Genomic DNA, 14,607 nt, shown 5'->3' on the forward strand with positions numbered 1-14,607 from the left:
GAGTGTCTCATTGAAAAGCGGGTGGATTTGTTTGGAGAAGCGCCGGAAGCAGCAGGTTGGAGGAGGACAACAGAGAAGGGAGCACACACACACACACACAAGAGGGAGAGATTAGGCTTTACTTGAGCTAATCTGCTATTTCTTTTCATATTTTCTTTCGGTCCGGTTGAACAAGATGTCTTTGACCCAAGAATCCGTGTTGTCTTTTTTACTGGAGCGCGGGGGCAAAGTGAAAAACTCGGAGCTGCTGAATAATTTCGGGAGCCTCATCAACTGCGGTGATCCCGCGGAAAAGCTGCACAATAGAGACCTTTTCAAGAGGCTGGTGAACAGCGTCGCCGTGGTCAAACAGATGGACGGGGCGAAGTTTGTGGTCGTGAAGAAACGGTACCAGGACTTTGTTAGAGAGGACGCGTCGGTGAAAACGCACGCGGAGGACAGTTTCTCGAGCCCGAACGCGAGCTTTTCTTACGCGTCTCCGCGTCGAGCGGAGTCCGCCAGGATCATTTACTCGGACATCGAAAACAATAACGTGTGCTGTCCCTCCGGAGTGAATGGCAATTATTATGAGGATGCCAAACACGCGCACGCAGAGAGCGTGCAGAAAAGGAGGCTGTCATCGAGAAGTGTTAACAGCGCGGACACGACCACTGTCAAAGTCCTGAACATCTCCGGGGATCAGGGGAGCAGAGCGGGGAAGTCTGGAGCTGTGTTCGCTGTCATTGCGGTAAAATCCCCTCCGAGGGATTCTTCAGCAGCACAGGAGGGGTTGCACCACCAAGTTCAGCAGCACAAAACTTCACACCAACATAGTGCAAGAGAAAACAAAGTTTCTGCAAATCTGAATTCTCTCAAGAAGGACGCACTGAGAGAATCCAAATGTTGGAAAAGCAGACAGACGGAGGAGACACTGCTCCCTGGCTTTCCAGACGCGAGGCCCCAAGACAAGACCACCACACCAGCAGGAGAAGCCAAGTACTCTGACTCTGTGCCGTTGGAGCCATTAGCCCATGAGTGGTTGGTGAAGTGTGCGTCTGGACTGTGGGGTCACATAAATGCTCTGCTGCTGCGTGACACACGGTTGGCCCAGAGGAAAGACTTCATGTCCGGCTTCACAGCTCTGCACTGGGCTGCCAAGGACGGCAACGGCGAGATGATACACAAGCTCATGGACGTCTCCAGGAGGAGAGGCACCCACGTGAACGTCAACAGCAAGGCGCACGGAGGATACACGCCTTTGCACATCGCAGCCATACACGGCCACGCTGAAGTCATTGTTTTGCTCGTGCAAACCTACGGCGCTAACGTGAACGAAAGGGACGACGACGGGAAGAAGGCCTGCCACTACCTGGGGAAAGGCGTGCCGGCCGAGGTCCGAGCGCTTCTGGGTGGAGGGCGGCAGGGCAAGAAGGCAGTGGAGGAGGAGGAGGAGTACAGGGAGCATACGAAAGGATTCAACACAATTAGTAAACTGTTCCATCCTCACATGGGGAAGAAACAAAAGACAAATAAGTTTGCTCACGACTGGTAAACAAGAAGCTAAGAGAAAAATTTCTATATCACGTCATTATGTAGTCTGTAACTGATATTGTAACTGTCTTGTATAGCCGTGTACAGTGTATCACTGTCAGATATTCTATTTATGAATGGTATTTATAATTATTTTTTCCCTCTTAGGTTGAATTTCACCCATTAACAATTGATCTGTTACTTTGCACCTATTTAACTTTTTTTCTTTTTTCAACAATCTGTTAGTTGTACATATACTTGGGAGCCACCTGGGAAATAGTTACATCCAACACATTTTGAAGTAATATGAGTATCTAATATGAGTTTGTGCACAACAGATACAGTCAAATTAAAATAAGTTTACTTTTTTAAAGCAAACCTAATGTAGAAATAAAACATTCAGTACGCTATCATATAAGAATAACTGTAGACTGCGTAATTTAAAAGAAAAGCTGCCTCTCAAATTCAGCACATGCAAAAAGGACTTATGTTGGACCAGTTATGCAAAGCAGGCAGATAACTAGTCAGGCTGGTGGAATGTCTCTTTTATCAGTTGCTTTGTAAACTTGAGGTTGTAATGGATGGGCCTCCTTTTGTGGGGCAACATGGGCCCCATTTCTGGACTGCTATGTTAAAAAAGAAAAAAAAGAGAGGGAGAGAGTCATTATCAGTCACAGCAATGCTTACAAAGTATTTCAGCTGAATACAAGTTTGACGCAAGGACAAGCAAAGAACACGATAAAATTGTAGGATTTAAAAGTTAGTCAATGAGAACTGAACATAGTGTCCATGAAGCGCGTACCGGTAAACAGAGTAGTCATGTAACCAGCCTTAGCAAAATACTCCCACAGCAGACGCGCATGAAAAACATCCTTTTCAACCTTTTTGGAGCAGTACAAAAACACTGTTTTCATCCTTAACTGACCCAGAGGAAGAACAATCCCCCTGATGACATAAAAGGAGTCGGAGCGGAGACAATGAAGGCACAAGCAAAACGCTGCCAGAACAATGTCCTTTGTCTTCCTTTGTGGAGAAGCTGCGTGCATAATACAACGTCGGGGCAGCTGGGTTACATATCAGCCTGTGTGATGTGTTTGATTGCACCTCAACTGTGTTTATTTAATATTGCCAGGAAAGCAAAATGATTATGAAAAGAAATCTGCCCCAGAAAGGCTTCCTTTGTCCCCGTGACTCAAACATCAAACGTAAGGTGTGGAACCAGGCTCTGTACAGTGCAGTTCCTGTCAGTGAAAAAAAAATACTGAAGTACAACGCGTTCTCGCATTCGGTCTGTAAAACAGAATAATAAACAAATTTAATTTTTGCAACAGTGCATGTTGTGGAACTGGGACACAGCTGCAACTTACGTCTAAAGCTCAGCTAGTTGGTGCACGCAGGCGGTGACAGTTGAAGTAACGGATGGTATTTAAAAAAATTAAAATAAAATATTTTTTCAGTTTTAATAATGGAACCATAAATAACCAGTCAGTAATACTAGCCTGACAGCCACAAAGGGTAAATAATCTGCGGGAACACTTGATGGCTGGACGCAACATACCTACCAACTGGTTGGACGTATTTCAGTGAACGCATCACCGCACAGCATGAGTCAGGCTGAGTCAGTGTTTTTTTAAACTTATGCTGATGACAAAGCTGCTTCATCGTGCACGGCCATGCGCTCACTTTGAGAGTGTTGAATAAAGCCTGCTTCACATCTTAAACAGCGCTAAGTGATGAATGACAGGTCAGCAGAGGTCATTTGGTAATAATTTAAATGGTTTGATTTTTACCAGGTACCAACTACTCATGACAATATGACTGGACAAAACCTTCAAAATGTGAAGAAGTGAAAAAATAATTGCATACTTTGTTGTTATTTGCGTGTATCATTTGCTTGAAATGGCTTATTTGGACAACAAAATAGCTTAAGTTGTAATAATGGGTCACTGCTTGCTCTGCTAAACAGCACATACTGTGCAGACGTCCAAAGATAAGAAGAACCTGGGGCATACAGGACAATTGTCAAGTCACATTCAAGTATTTAGTACATTTAGCACTTCCCAGTTCGTTGTGCTGTCCCGAAAGATATTTTAATTGGTAATCAAAAATGAATGAACAGTGGTCCATGACACTTTGGATATATTTAGATATACGAGGCTGCACACGCACTTGTCAGTTCACTGGGTACACTACAGAGAGTTAATGTATTCTAATATAACTATCTTGCACTAAATCTGAGATTCATGAACGGGGTTCAGCACTTCTTTAAAATAAATGAGAAAGATGTTGATTTGACTGTGACTGTGTGACTTTTATTTTTGCATTCACTGTCGTCATGCAGTTGAATGAATACATTTCTGACGGTCTTTTTTATCATAAGATTAACAGCATGCCTGTCATCATGGTAGATTTATTGCACTGAAATTAAGTGTTTTTATTAATGTACCTTAGTGTATTCAGTATCCGTACAAGATAATGACTGGAAAACGCTGTTTGCTTTTCATATACACTCTGCCATCTAGTGGCCAGCACCGTGAGCTGTCATTTTTACCAGTGGACCCAACACATTATTGTGTGCTGTATATGAAATTAACAAACCTTATTTAAGTTAACTAAATATTTCCAGTAAAAAAAAACAAACAAAAAAAAAACTGCAGGTTTATTTTATGAAGCTGTGCTGCAGGCTAAAGGTTGCAGGCTACAATGCTAGTCTAACGTTTGTAGCTACACATCTTCTCGTACGAGGTGTTTTTATTAGTTTCCACATTGTAAATGAACACTGAAAACATCCACACTATGAAGGAACACCAAAAAAAAAAAAAAAAAAAGAGCGTTGCACCAACCAGAATATATTTTCTACTTTAGATTCTTTTAGAAAGTGTCTAACAGACATCCCCCAGCTGCCCCAGAATGTCATACAGAAAGCTGCTACTGGAGGATTTGCAGCTCTTAACGCTGTTTTAATATTGTCCTGACTGATCAGATGCTCTGTTCAGGACCATCCGTTCAAGTTATGCTTTATCAAACATGAGGTTAAAATCAGTAAGATGTTATGATGATGTTTCAGTCAGAACCACCAGGTGTCAGTCTGCTCCCTCAGCTTCCTGCATTAGAGAGAAAGTCTTGATCCACCTTTCACCACAGGCTGGTGCATTGATGAGGCAACACTTGGCCTTTTAACGCATTATTTTTCCATGAGTAGCCATGGCAACAGCTCAGCATTGACCTGCCTTCTGATGACTTTGGAGTGATGAGGAGCACATTGTTGCTCTCTGCATGAGAGGTCTGAGTCACAGTCAAGACAAAATGTTCTGTGGAGGCAAAGCCAATGCCTGTGCCACTCTACACTCACCTGCAAAAACACAAGGTTCACTACGCAAGAGAAGGCAAATGCATTTTAAATTAATAAAACAGTCCTGCGCTAAATCCTCCTTAATGACTATTATGATGTTGGATTTATGTTGCGATGATGTCAAAAAGAATGAAGTTTGTGGCGCTAAACACAAAGGCACTACTGTTATTAGCCCAGCCCAGTGAGAAAAGTGTGATTGTAACTGTAGTGTTCAAAACAATACAGTTTCACAATTTGAAACAATCAAATGACCTACATACTGCAGATTATGAACAGTAGCATTGTTGTAAAAATGTCTCCACGAAGCACCAACAACAATACAGGATCCAATTATATCATAAATCAAATTAATATCATAATAGCATGATGCAACAAAGTGGATTCAGTTCATTCAGTGTTATTTTTTTCCATTCCACAACCAGGGAGGAAGGGAGCGAGTCGTCTTCAAAATAAAAGCGCAGAGCATGCCCTCCATAGAGGCCTTTATTTTTGAAGCCTTACACTGTGCAACAAATAGTGGTTAACTGCCTTTGGTTTAACTTGTCAAAAATGCCACTCTTTGAATAGCAGCTTTAGTTTTATAGTTTATACAGCCGGGAACCTACAAATAAAAATAAAAACTCATTTAAAGTACTACACCAGTCAAATATTTGGACATTGAACTGAATGAGTAGCTGCGTCCAAACTTTTTTGACTGGCAGTGTACACGTTAGTATGGCTGAACACGAGCTCTCTGCTGTCAGACCTGTTCATCTCTGTGAAAACGTAAAGAGTGATGGAGTTGATTGCCAACACCTGCGCGCGTTGATCACCGGCGACACGTTGACCTCGCTCTCAGCAGAGAGTCTCCTAAGCTTTCGCCGGTTTCGTTGTTTACAATGGAAAACCAAACGCTGATGTCAGCTGTCCTGCGCTGTTTTTGCACCGTTACGCTGGTGCTGCTCGTCACCAGCAGCTTCCCGCTGCTTAGGTCTTCTCTGGGAGCCTCCAGTGCGCTGCACAACCTGGGCGACTTCACGTACCCGTACGACAGCATCTTCTCCCCGCTGGTCAAGGCGCTGTCAGAGCACGGGGGGTCGAGGTGGAACCCGGGCCTGAAGAAGAAGATGAAACCCGAGCACAAGTACATGAAATACCTGAAGGAGGTCTTCAAGATGTCCTCCAGGGGGAAGAGGATCGTGGACGGGAATAAAATCTACAACACTGTCCGATTGATCAAGCCGCAGGACGAGTGTCTTGCGCAGAGAAATAGAGGTGAGCCAGTTAAACAGTCAGCCCCTGAATGCACCAGCTGACTGGACACCGGCAGCACATAAGAGGCTTTCCCAGTGTAGGAGGGCTACATCCAGGCCCATTCAGGGATTAAAACGAGCCCAAACATCAAGTAACACCCAGAGATATGGGCTACTTGCTTACAGAGGTGCATGCTTTAAGTTTGATTAAAAATAGGATGAATGCAACATGAACGCAAAGTGTTTTGGCACTATATGCAATAAATAAGACTGGTGAACTGTTGATCTGACCCAGGAAGGGCACCCTTCATTTTCCACTTCCACTTTCCACTGATTTTAACTCTTAACTTAAGTATTTTACTTATTTTGCTAAGCCGGCACAGATCTCAGAGAGAAACACAATTTCATTCCGTCTGCATTACAGTTGTATAATACAGCTTGATTGATAAAGGTTGAAAAGTCCCTGCTTTTTTAAAAAAAAACAAAAAAAACAAAAAACAAAAACAAAATGGTGCTGGGTCATATTGCAAGCTTCACTGTGGTGTAATTCATCAATTAAAACCATGTCAGTGTGTGTTTCTGATTATAGGGTGTTAACAGAAGCAGCGTTTTGAGTGGATAATGCAGTTGCATTGCAAAGGCTTGGAGGCTAACACACAGAAGGTGTGAGGGTCAGCAGGTAGTAGCCTTCTGAGGCCAGATATAGGATTGAATGTTGCTCAGTACTCTAGCCATGTGGTTTAAAACACTTGACATAACTGTGCAGAACTAAAACAAATCAGAGTAATTTCATTTACGCTAACAAATAATTGCTTATTATCTAAGTTTGCTAAGTTTATTGTTCTGTTTTGTGCAGTTGCAGAATCTTTAATTTTGTTGTATAAAGAAAGAACAAATACCAGCATTTTAATCCACCGGGCCTCTTCTAAAACCCAGCCTTAAAGCAATGAACAATCAAGTTGAACTTTAGTGCCATTCTTTGTTTTTAGGTGGTGACACTCACTTTGCTGTATGTTTTTCCCTTTCTCCTCTCAGAAAGTTTTATGCAGGATTTGTCCTACAGCCTTGACCAAGTCAGGACGAAAGAGCAGCTTCTGAAGTCGGCCCTGCTGTACAACTTTGACCACGACCACCCGACACCCGTCAGCTCTGTGTGTTACCTGAGCATCAAGGAGCGGGAGCAGTCGAACCAGTGCCAGTTGTGTCCCGGGATCCACCGTGCGGTGAACTTCACAGCCGGTGCGGACGGCAAGAGCTGGAGGAACTGGGTGGAGGTTGACATTACCGTGTTTCTTCAGCCTCTCTTAAAGTTTCAGAAGAAGAATATACACCTGCTCCTCAACATCACCTGCCCGGAGGAACAAAGAGTCGGGGCCGACGGGCGCAAAGGCCCCCTGGAGTTCACCCTGAGGTCCCCTCCTCTGCTCCTTTACCTCAACGACACCAGCAAAATCGCCCACCAGAGGCCCCCAGCTGGATCAAACACATTTCAGAAGCCGATGGTTTTTAAACCAGAAAAGGATAAGAAGAGGAGATGGAAGAGAGAATCTCCAAAGAGCAAACGAGGAGATAAAAGCCTGGACATCCACCTGCCGGAGCTTCTTCCAAGTTCCGAATTCCCGACCAGTGACTGTGCGTTGTATGATTTCAGGGTGAAATTCAGTCAGCTCAAACTGGACCACTGGATTGTTTTCCCACCAAAGTACAACCCCAGGTACTGCAGAGGCATCTGCCCAATGGCTGTGGGCTTCTTCTATGGCTCACCCTTCCACACCATGGTGCAAAACCTCATCTATGAGAGGCTTGACTCCTCTGTGCCCAGACCCTCATGCATCCCCTCCCACTACAGCCCCCTGAGTGTCATGATCTTCGAAGAGGACGGCTCTTACGCCACCAAGGACATCGAAAACATGATCGCCACCAGATGCACGTGTCGCTAAGTCAGCTGCCAACATATGTCTTCTGTTTTTTCTTTCTTGTTTACAGGCTGAATCGAAACATCACCAGAGACTACCTCGTCACAGGTGGACTAATTCCAAGCATCAAATATTCTGACCAGGCTCAGTGATTTCATGATTCTATAAAATTGTTGGGCACGAAAGAAGTTTGATCTGGAGCAGGTGTGTTTACTTAAAATATTTTATCGTGATGTACAAGTGTGAAGTTTGTTTCCTTTTTGTTAGGATATGGTTGGAAAGGGTGCAGACGCATCCTATTGTTCAACTCCCTGTTTGCAATTTGGTAGTGAATATAACACACCTGAAGGAAATGTGTGATATATGATTTTTTTTAAGTTTGATTTTCGTTAACTTATTTTGGGTGGGTAGTCCGTAATTATTCTTTAATTTAGCACAATTGCCAAATTTTAAGTAGCCCTGTTCTAGACGACAACGGAAAAAAAAAGGGAGAAGAAAAAGCAGTCACAAACTGTTATCAAACCTTTTACATATCATTTTATTCCTGGAGATTACAGGACAGCTGTCTGAAAGGCAGCCGTCCTCGTAATGTCCAGAATGAAAGCTGTCATGGTTTCATTGTATATTTATTACTTCTGGTCACTGAGTGACTGCATACGTGTGAACTGACCGCATGCTCATGTATTTGTATTGGTTGAATGTGACTAAATGCATATCATGTCTATTTATGCAAACTGAATGAATTCACTGCGTGTCTGTGCTCAGCTTAAGAATATTCAAAAGAATGAACGTCTGTAGACATTTTCTAAAAAGTTGGAAAATTAAAAATAGCATGCACAAATATTGTCTGAAATGCTCATACAACCTAGCGGAAATATATGTATGCGGCTCTCTGTGTGTGTTGTGTCCAAATGGCCCATCAAAATGCCTTTTACCTTACTTTATTATGAACGTTGCGATACATCTGGAGGGAGCCACTGGTCCGTCTTGTCGCAAAGGGTCCGTTGATGTGATCTTGGTATCTGGTGAGGATGCCTCTCGGGAGTCTCCCTTTGGACGTCCACAGGGCACAGCCAGCTGGAAGAGACCCTGGGATAGACTAGAATATATATAATAGTGCAGTCACGACATTATGACCACCTGCTCAGTATTGGCGCAGTTGTGCCATCAAGGTATACGCTCAAATAAATCTCTGAAGCTGTGCACCAAGATATTAGCACCAGATCCTTTAAGTCCTTCTAGATATGAAGTGGGGTCTCCATGGATTGGATTCGATTGGATTGTGTGGTCTAGCTCACACTACAGTGCATCCTGTTGCCCAGGTAAGCAATGCACATGCACCCAAAATAGGATTTATCTTCCATTGCTCTGCGGCCCAGTTGTAATATTCTAATGTCCATTGTAGATGCTTTCAGTAGGGGCACAAGGTCAGCATGTCCCATACATGACAACAAATTAACAAATGTTAACTTGCTGCCTAATATCTCACATCCACTCACAGATGCCACAATAATTAGCGTAATCCCTTTATCTGTCAGTAGAGACTCCACATGGGGACCTCTTATGTGTTACACCAACTAAACAGCTTGATTCCAGCAGATGAAAATGAACTGCAAATTATCTGAAAATTTCCTGATAAAATTTATTAAGCAAATACTTTTACGGCTTAGTATAAAACAGTTCAGCCAACCAGAAATACTGCATCAGTAATGTTTGCATTTAAAATGCTATTTACGATCGAGAGTCTACGTACTCCCGTCCGGTAGGTGGCGGTAATGTCCTTGATGTTTTTACATACAACCTAACTGCTCGACTATCCGGCGCTTCCAGATGACGTCTATATGTTCGGTCTACATGTTCGGCTATGTTCGGCTCCATTCGGTTTCTAGATGAAGTCAACTACATCAGTGGTTTTCAACCAGTATGCCGCGACACACTAGTGTGCCGTGGGAAATTATCCAATATCACCTAATTAACCATTGTCGGGTGTCTGTGCTGTAATAAAGTGTAACAGATACTGTAATACTCTTCTATTTCAGTGGGTGGCAGCAGAGGGCGATAAATGCCTGTAAAGACAGTAGAGTTAGTGCTGCACGACGCGTGACAGTTTGGTATCTCAGCAAGACGAGCAAGTGACAGTGATGGAGAAGTTTTGAGAAGGGAAAATGCAAATGCCGAACATGGCCCTGCACAAACTTCTGACACAGATGAAGGCCCTAGTATGAGTGGTCAAAAGAAAAAAGACAAGACGGTGAGCTCGAGGCAATACAGCGAAAGCTATCTTTCATTTGGATTTACTTTCACCGGGGATGCGACAGCACCGACGCCGCTGTGCTTGGTGTGTGGTGAGAAGCTATCCAATAGCGCAATGGTGCCAAGCAAGCTTAAACGCCATCTCCAAACGAAACACCCTTCCGTTCAAAACAAGCCGATGGACTATTTTGTACGCTTACGTACAAACAATGAGAAACAGGCAACTTTTTTTTTTAGAAAAACCACAGAGTCAAACGAGAGAGCCCTCAAAGCTAGCTACCTTGTTGCTGAACTCGTAGCTAAATCAAAAAAGTCCCACACTTTGGCAGAAACATTAATACTGCCAGCTTGTAAAGCCATTGTAAATGAGATGTTCGGCCCTGACGCGGCCAAAGAGATAGATAAAGTGCCTCTCTCGGATAACACAATTGCCAGACGTATTGATGACATGTCTGCGGACATCGAAACTGTTGTTTTGGAAAAGATACGCATCAGTAAGAAATTTGCCTTGCAACTTGATGAGTCGACGGACATTAGTGGACATTGTCAGCTCTTGGCCAACGTGCGTTTTGTGGATGGAGAAACCATTAGAGAAAACTTCCTATTTTGCAAGGCACTGCCAGAAAAATCATCAGGAGAGGAAATATTTCGAGTCACGTCGGAATATCTTGACAAAAGCGGGCTTACGTGGGAAAACTGCACAGGTGTCTGCACTGATGGAGCCGCAGCCATGGTCGGGCGCATCAAAGGCTTCGTAAGTAGGGTCAAAGAAAGAAACCCAGATGTTATTGTTACGCACTGTTTTTTTGCACCGTGAGGCCCTCGTTGCAAAGACCTTACCAGCAGATCTAGCTCCTGTGTTGGATGATGTTGTGCGCATAGTGAACTTTGTGAAGACGCGACCTTTGAAATGTCGCTTATTTGCGTCTTTGTGTGAGGAAATGGGAGCGGAACATAAGGTCTTATTGCTCCACACGGAGGTCCGGTGGCTGTCGCGCGGCAAAGTGCTGGCCCGTGTGTATGAGCTGCGAGAGGAACTTAAAGTGTTTCTGACAAACGAGAGGTCCGATTACTCAAAGCTGCTTGCAAGTGATGAGTGGTGTGCAAAGCTGGCATACCTGGCTGATATATTTCATCATCTGAATGAACTGAACACACGGATGCAAGGCCGAAATGAAAACCTGCTTACAAGCACTGATAAAATGAACGGATTCCGTTTAAAGGTGCAGCTCTGGCAACAACATGTGCAGCGTGGCAACCTTGAGATGTTCCCGCTCACCGAGAAACATCATGATGGCAGCACTGCTGTAATGTGCGAGGTGATTGGCACACATTTGAAAACTCTCGAGGAGAAGTTGTCATTTTATTTCTCTTCAGTCTTCACAGAATGCCTTGACTGGGTTAGGGACCCATACAGCTCAGCATCCGTTGCTGGAAAGGACATGACTTTAAAGGAGCAAGAGGAACTCATTGAACTGAAACAAAATCGTGGTTTAAAGCTAAACTTTGCTGATCTTCCTTTGGACACTTTTTGGTTATCTGTTGCCAAGGAGTTCCCCATTCTAGCCAACAAAGCTATTTTGACATTGCTCCCGTTTTCAACCACATATCTATGTGAGCTGAGCTTCTCAAGCTTGACTGCGAAAAAAAACGAAAAACAGAGAGAGACTGAGAGCTGTTGAGGAAGAGCTTCGTGTGTGTCTTTCTACCATTCCTGCCAGGATATCCATTTTGTGTTCATCGAAATAGGCCCAGGTTTCACACTAAGTGAGTATAAATACATTTAGAAACTATATTATTAATTATATGTATTGTATGTACTGTGTTAGAGTGTCATTTTGGTTGGTGGTGTGGTCTTATTTACCCTACTAGAAATGGACTCTCACATTGTTATTTTCTTTTCTTTTTTCTTCTCTTTCATTTGTCCTGATAGCTGGTTCGACATTTTCAATCTTTGTATCACACATATGCTTTAATTGTTTGCAAATTAATGATACTTTTCAATAAAAACAAAAAAAAATAAAAAAAATGCTGACTTCTCTTTGCTTCCGATTCTTCCTGTTGTCCAACCAATTATAAGACTTTTTTTTTTTTAATTTCTTTATTGACAACAAGAGTTTACATAAGAGTGAGAACAGTGTATGCAATGATGATGAAATGTTGTATTCAAGATTAATACACCAATAAGCAATCAGAAACCATCTATCACGCCAGGGGTTAACAGCAGGACAGAAAAAAATAAAATAAAAATGTACTCAGTAAAAAGTTTGTAAAGCTTACATAGATCATACGCTTTACCTATCTACCTATTTTCACAATCACAAAGGGAGGAGATATATTGTTTCATACATGCAGACAATTATAGATTTTTTTTTTTGATTTGTGTATGTAAAATTTGGATAAAATAATAAACAAATTAATCAAATAAAACTGGGAATTTAGTTTTTTATCATATTCGGTGACAACCAATTCTAAAACGCGACGTCAACATCCGTGCGTCTTGACGTCATCCAGAAGCGCCGGATACTCGGGGTGAGCAGATCTGGTAGGTCGAGCAGATCTGTTAGTACAACGACTCCAGCAGTCCACCAGGAAACGCCGTGGGACAGCAGTACGGTAAGTTTCAATGTCACAAAAGAATGGCGTTGATTTTGACTTTTAAATAAAATTTGCTTTTACTGTTTATGGCTTATATCAGTCTTTATACTGCAATATACCCACGTTGAGTTAAATAGCCACGTTAACTCATCGGCTAATGTCACGTTTCAAGGTCTGTTTGTACCTTAGCGCTTAGCCTCCTGAAGCTAATGTAGCGCGGCTAACTAGCATAGCTCGTTGTGTCGTATTTTACGATAGGTAAGATAATACTTTATTGATGTGTGCTCATCTTGTTATTTTACTGTGATTGGAGATATTTTCTGTGAACGTCAATGCTATTTGTAAAGATTGGTTTAAAAAACGATGTAAATTTCGCGTTACAGTCGTAGCTTCGCTTATAACGCGACTTACGCACTAAATCTTAAGTAACAACTAAAGGTAATGCAACAAATGAAGCAAGTTAACCCAGAGATGGTTGAATTCTGACTCTGACAGTAGTTTCTCAGTTCAGTTTGACAACAGACAAAGAAAATGTATCCCTTAGAAGTCACTAGTATTCCCTGTTGTTTGTTGTTTATTATGTGTTACCAAGATACAACGAGAAAATATTAATGCTTATGACTGTGTGGTTTTCATTTTGATATAGACTGTATTAGCTTTTTTAATGCTCCTGGCTTACTGTTGGCCTGTGATTGTATTTTCAGACCAGCTAGTCGGTGAACATGGGACTCAAGTTTGGAAACTTGACCAGGGTCAGACACACAATCACATACAGTCTGTCCCCCTTTGAGCAGAGGGCTTTCCCCAACTACTTCAGCAAGGGAATCCCTAATGTATGGAGGAGATTCAAGTCCTCTGTCTTCAAAGTTGCCCCCCGTAAGTGCTATGCATTGTGTTGGTATTGAGACTTGTCGTCATTAGAAATGTATGGGAATCTATTACACTAAGTCATACCAACAATAATTTGTTATTACGAGCGCCCACGTCTTGATTTGGTTTGGTTCCTAAGCACATGTAGATAACATTTGTGTGTTGTTTACTTTGACTCCAGCATCTGTTCAGATTTAATTGCCTTTCTTTTCTTCACTTTAATCTACACCAACCGTACAAATTAGCTGTTTGAAAAGGTTGTTTTAAAAAAAATATGCTGTGTATTCACACACACACAAATAACAATTATATATTTAGTTTACTCTTTGAAAGGAATTTTATCCTTAACACAAATTCAGATTATGCTCGTATTAATGGTTAGGTGTAACAAAACACAAATTTTGAACAGTAACTTTGTTCTTACGTTACAGTATTGTAACCATTAATTTTTTATGGTCAAGATTATTTGCTGTCTTTGCAAGTGGAAAGAAATTTGCTTTTTTTTCAGGATTTCTGCGTGTAGTTGTGTAGTTTAAATGTTAAATTCCCAGCATTTTATTAGACTGCAAATTGTGTCTGCAGACAATTAAATTAATTAAAAAGTGTTGGTATGTTTTGGTGCTAATTTGCTTTGTGCTCTTCCTTTTTTTTTGCAGCAATGGTGGTCCTGTACATGACATACACCTGGTGCAACAGCGTGCATCGGGAGAGCAAGAGGAAGAACCCTGCTGACTATGCGAATGAAGAATAAACTCGTCCCACCTCTCAAATGTATTGATTCACACCCTGTATGTCAAACCAATAAAGATGAAAAATATTTAAGTGAAATCAGTCTTGTCTTATTTGATTAAGCCAGTTCCTCTTGGTTGGATCACTG

General features: G+C 42.2%; 3 protein-coding genes across 3 annotated transcripts; all 3 read left to right on the forward strand.

Annotated features, from left to right (window-relative positions):
• Nucleotides 1-21: 21 nt before the first annotated feature.
• On the forward strand, nt 22-2,842 carry sowahab (sosondowah ankyrin repeat domain family member Ab). Its single transcript, XM_047585897.1, has one exon. The coding sequence runs from the start codon at nt 176-178 to the stop codon at nt 1,529-1,531; it is 1,356 nt and encodes a 451-aa protein (XP_047441853.1). The 5' UTR covers nt 22-175; the 3' UTR covers nt 1,532-2,842.
• A 2,815-nt stretch (nt 2,843-5,657) lies between these two features.
• Nucleotides 5,658-8,821, forward strand: gdf9 (growth differentiation factor 9). The gene is made up of 2 exons (XM_047585898.1): nt 5,658-6,115; nt 7,129-8,821. Exons 1-2 carry the CDS (start codon nt 5,740-5,742, stop codon nt 8,031-8,033), a joined length of 1,281 nt encoding a protein of 426 aa, XP_047441854.1. The 5' UTR covers nt 5,658-5,739; the 3' UTR covers nt 8,034-8,821.
• Nucleotides 8,822-12,739: 3,918 nt separating this feature from the next.
• Nucleotides 12,740-14,558, forward strand: LOC125008710 (cytochrome b-c1 complex subunit 8). Its single transcript, XM_047586072.1, has 3 exons — nt 12,740-12,878; nt 13,565-13,736; nt 14,387-14,558. The coding sequence occupies exons 2-3, from the start codon at nt 13,583-13,585 to the stop codon at nt 14,479-14,481; spliced, it is 249 nt and encodes an 82-aa protein (XP_047442028.1). The 5' UTR covers nt 12,740-12,878; nt 13,565-13,582; the 3' UTR covers nt 14,482-14,558.
• The last annotated feature ends 49 nt before the right edge of the window (nt 14,559-14,607 follow it).

This window comes from Mugil cephalus, chromosome 5 (genome assembly GCF_022458985.1).
Source record: "Mugil cephalus isolate CIBA_MC_2020 chromosome 5, CIBA_Mcephalus_1.1, whole genome shotgun sequence".
In the NCBI taxonomy this organism is placed as follows: domain Eukaryota; kingdom Metazoa; phylum Chordata; class Actinopteri; order Mugiliformes; family Mugilidae; genus Mugil; species Mugil cephalus.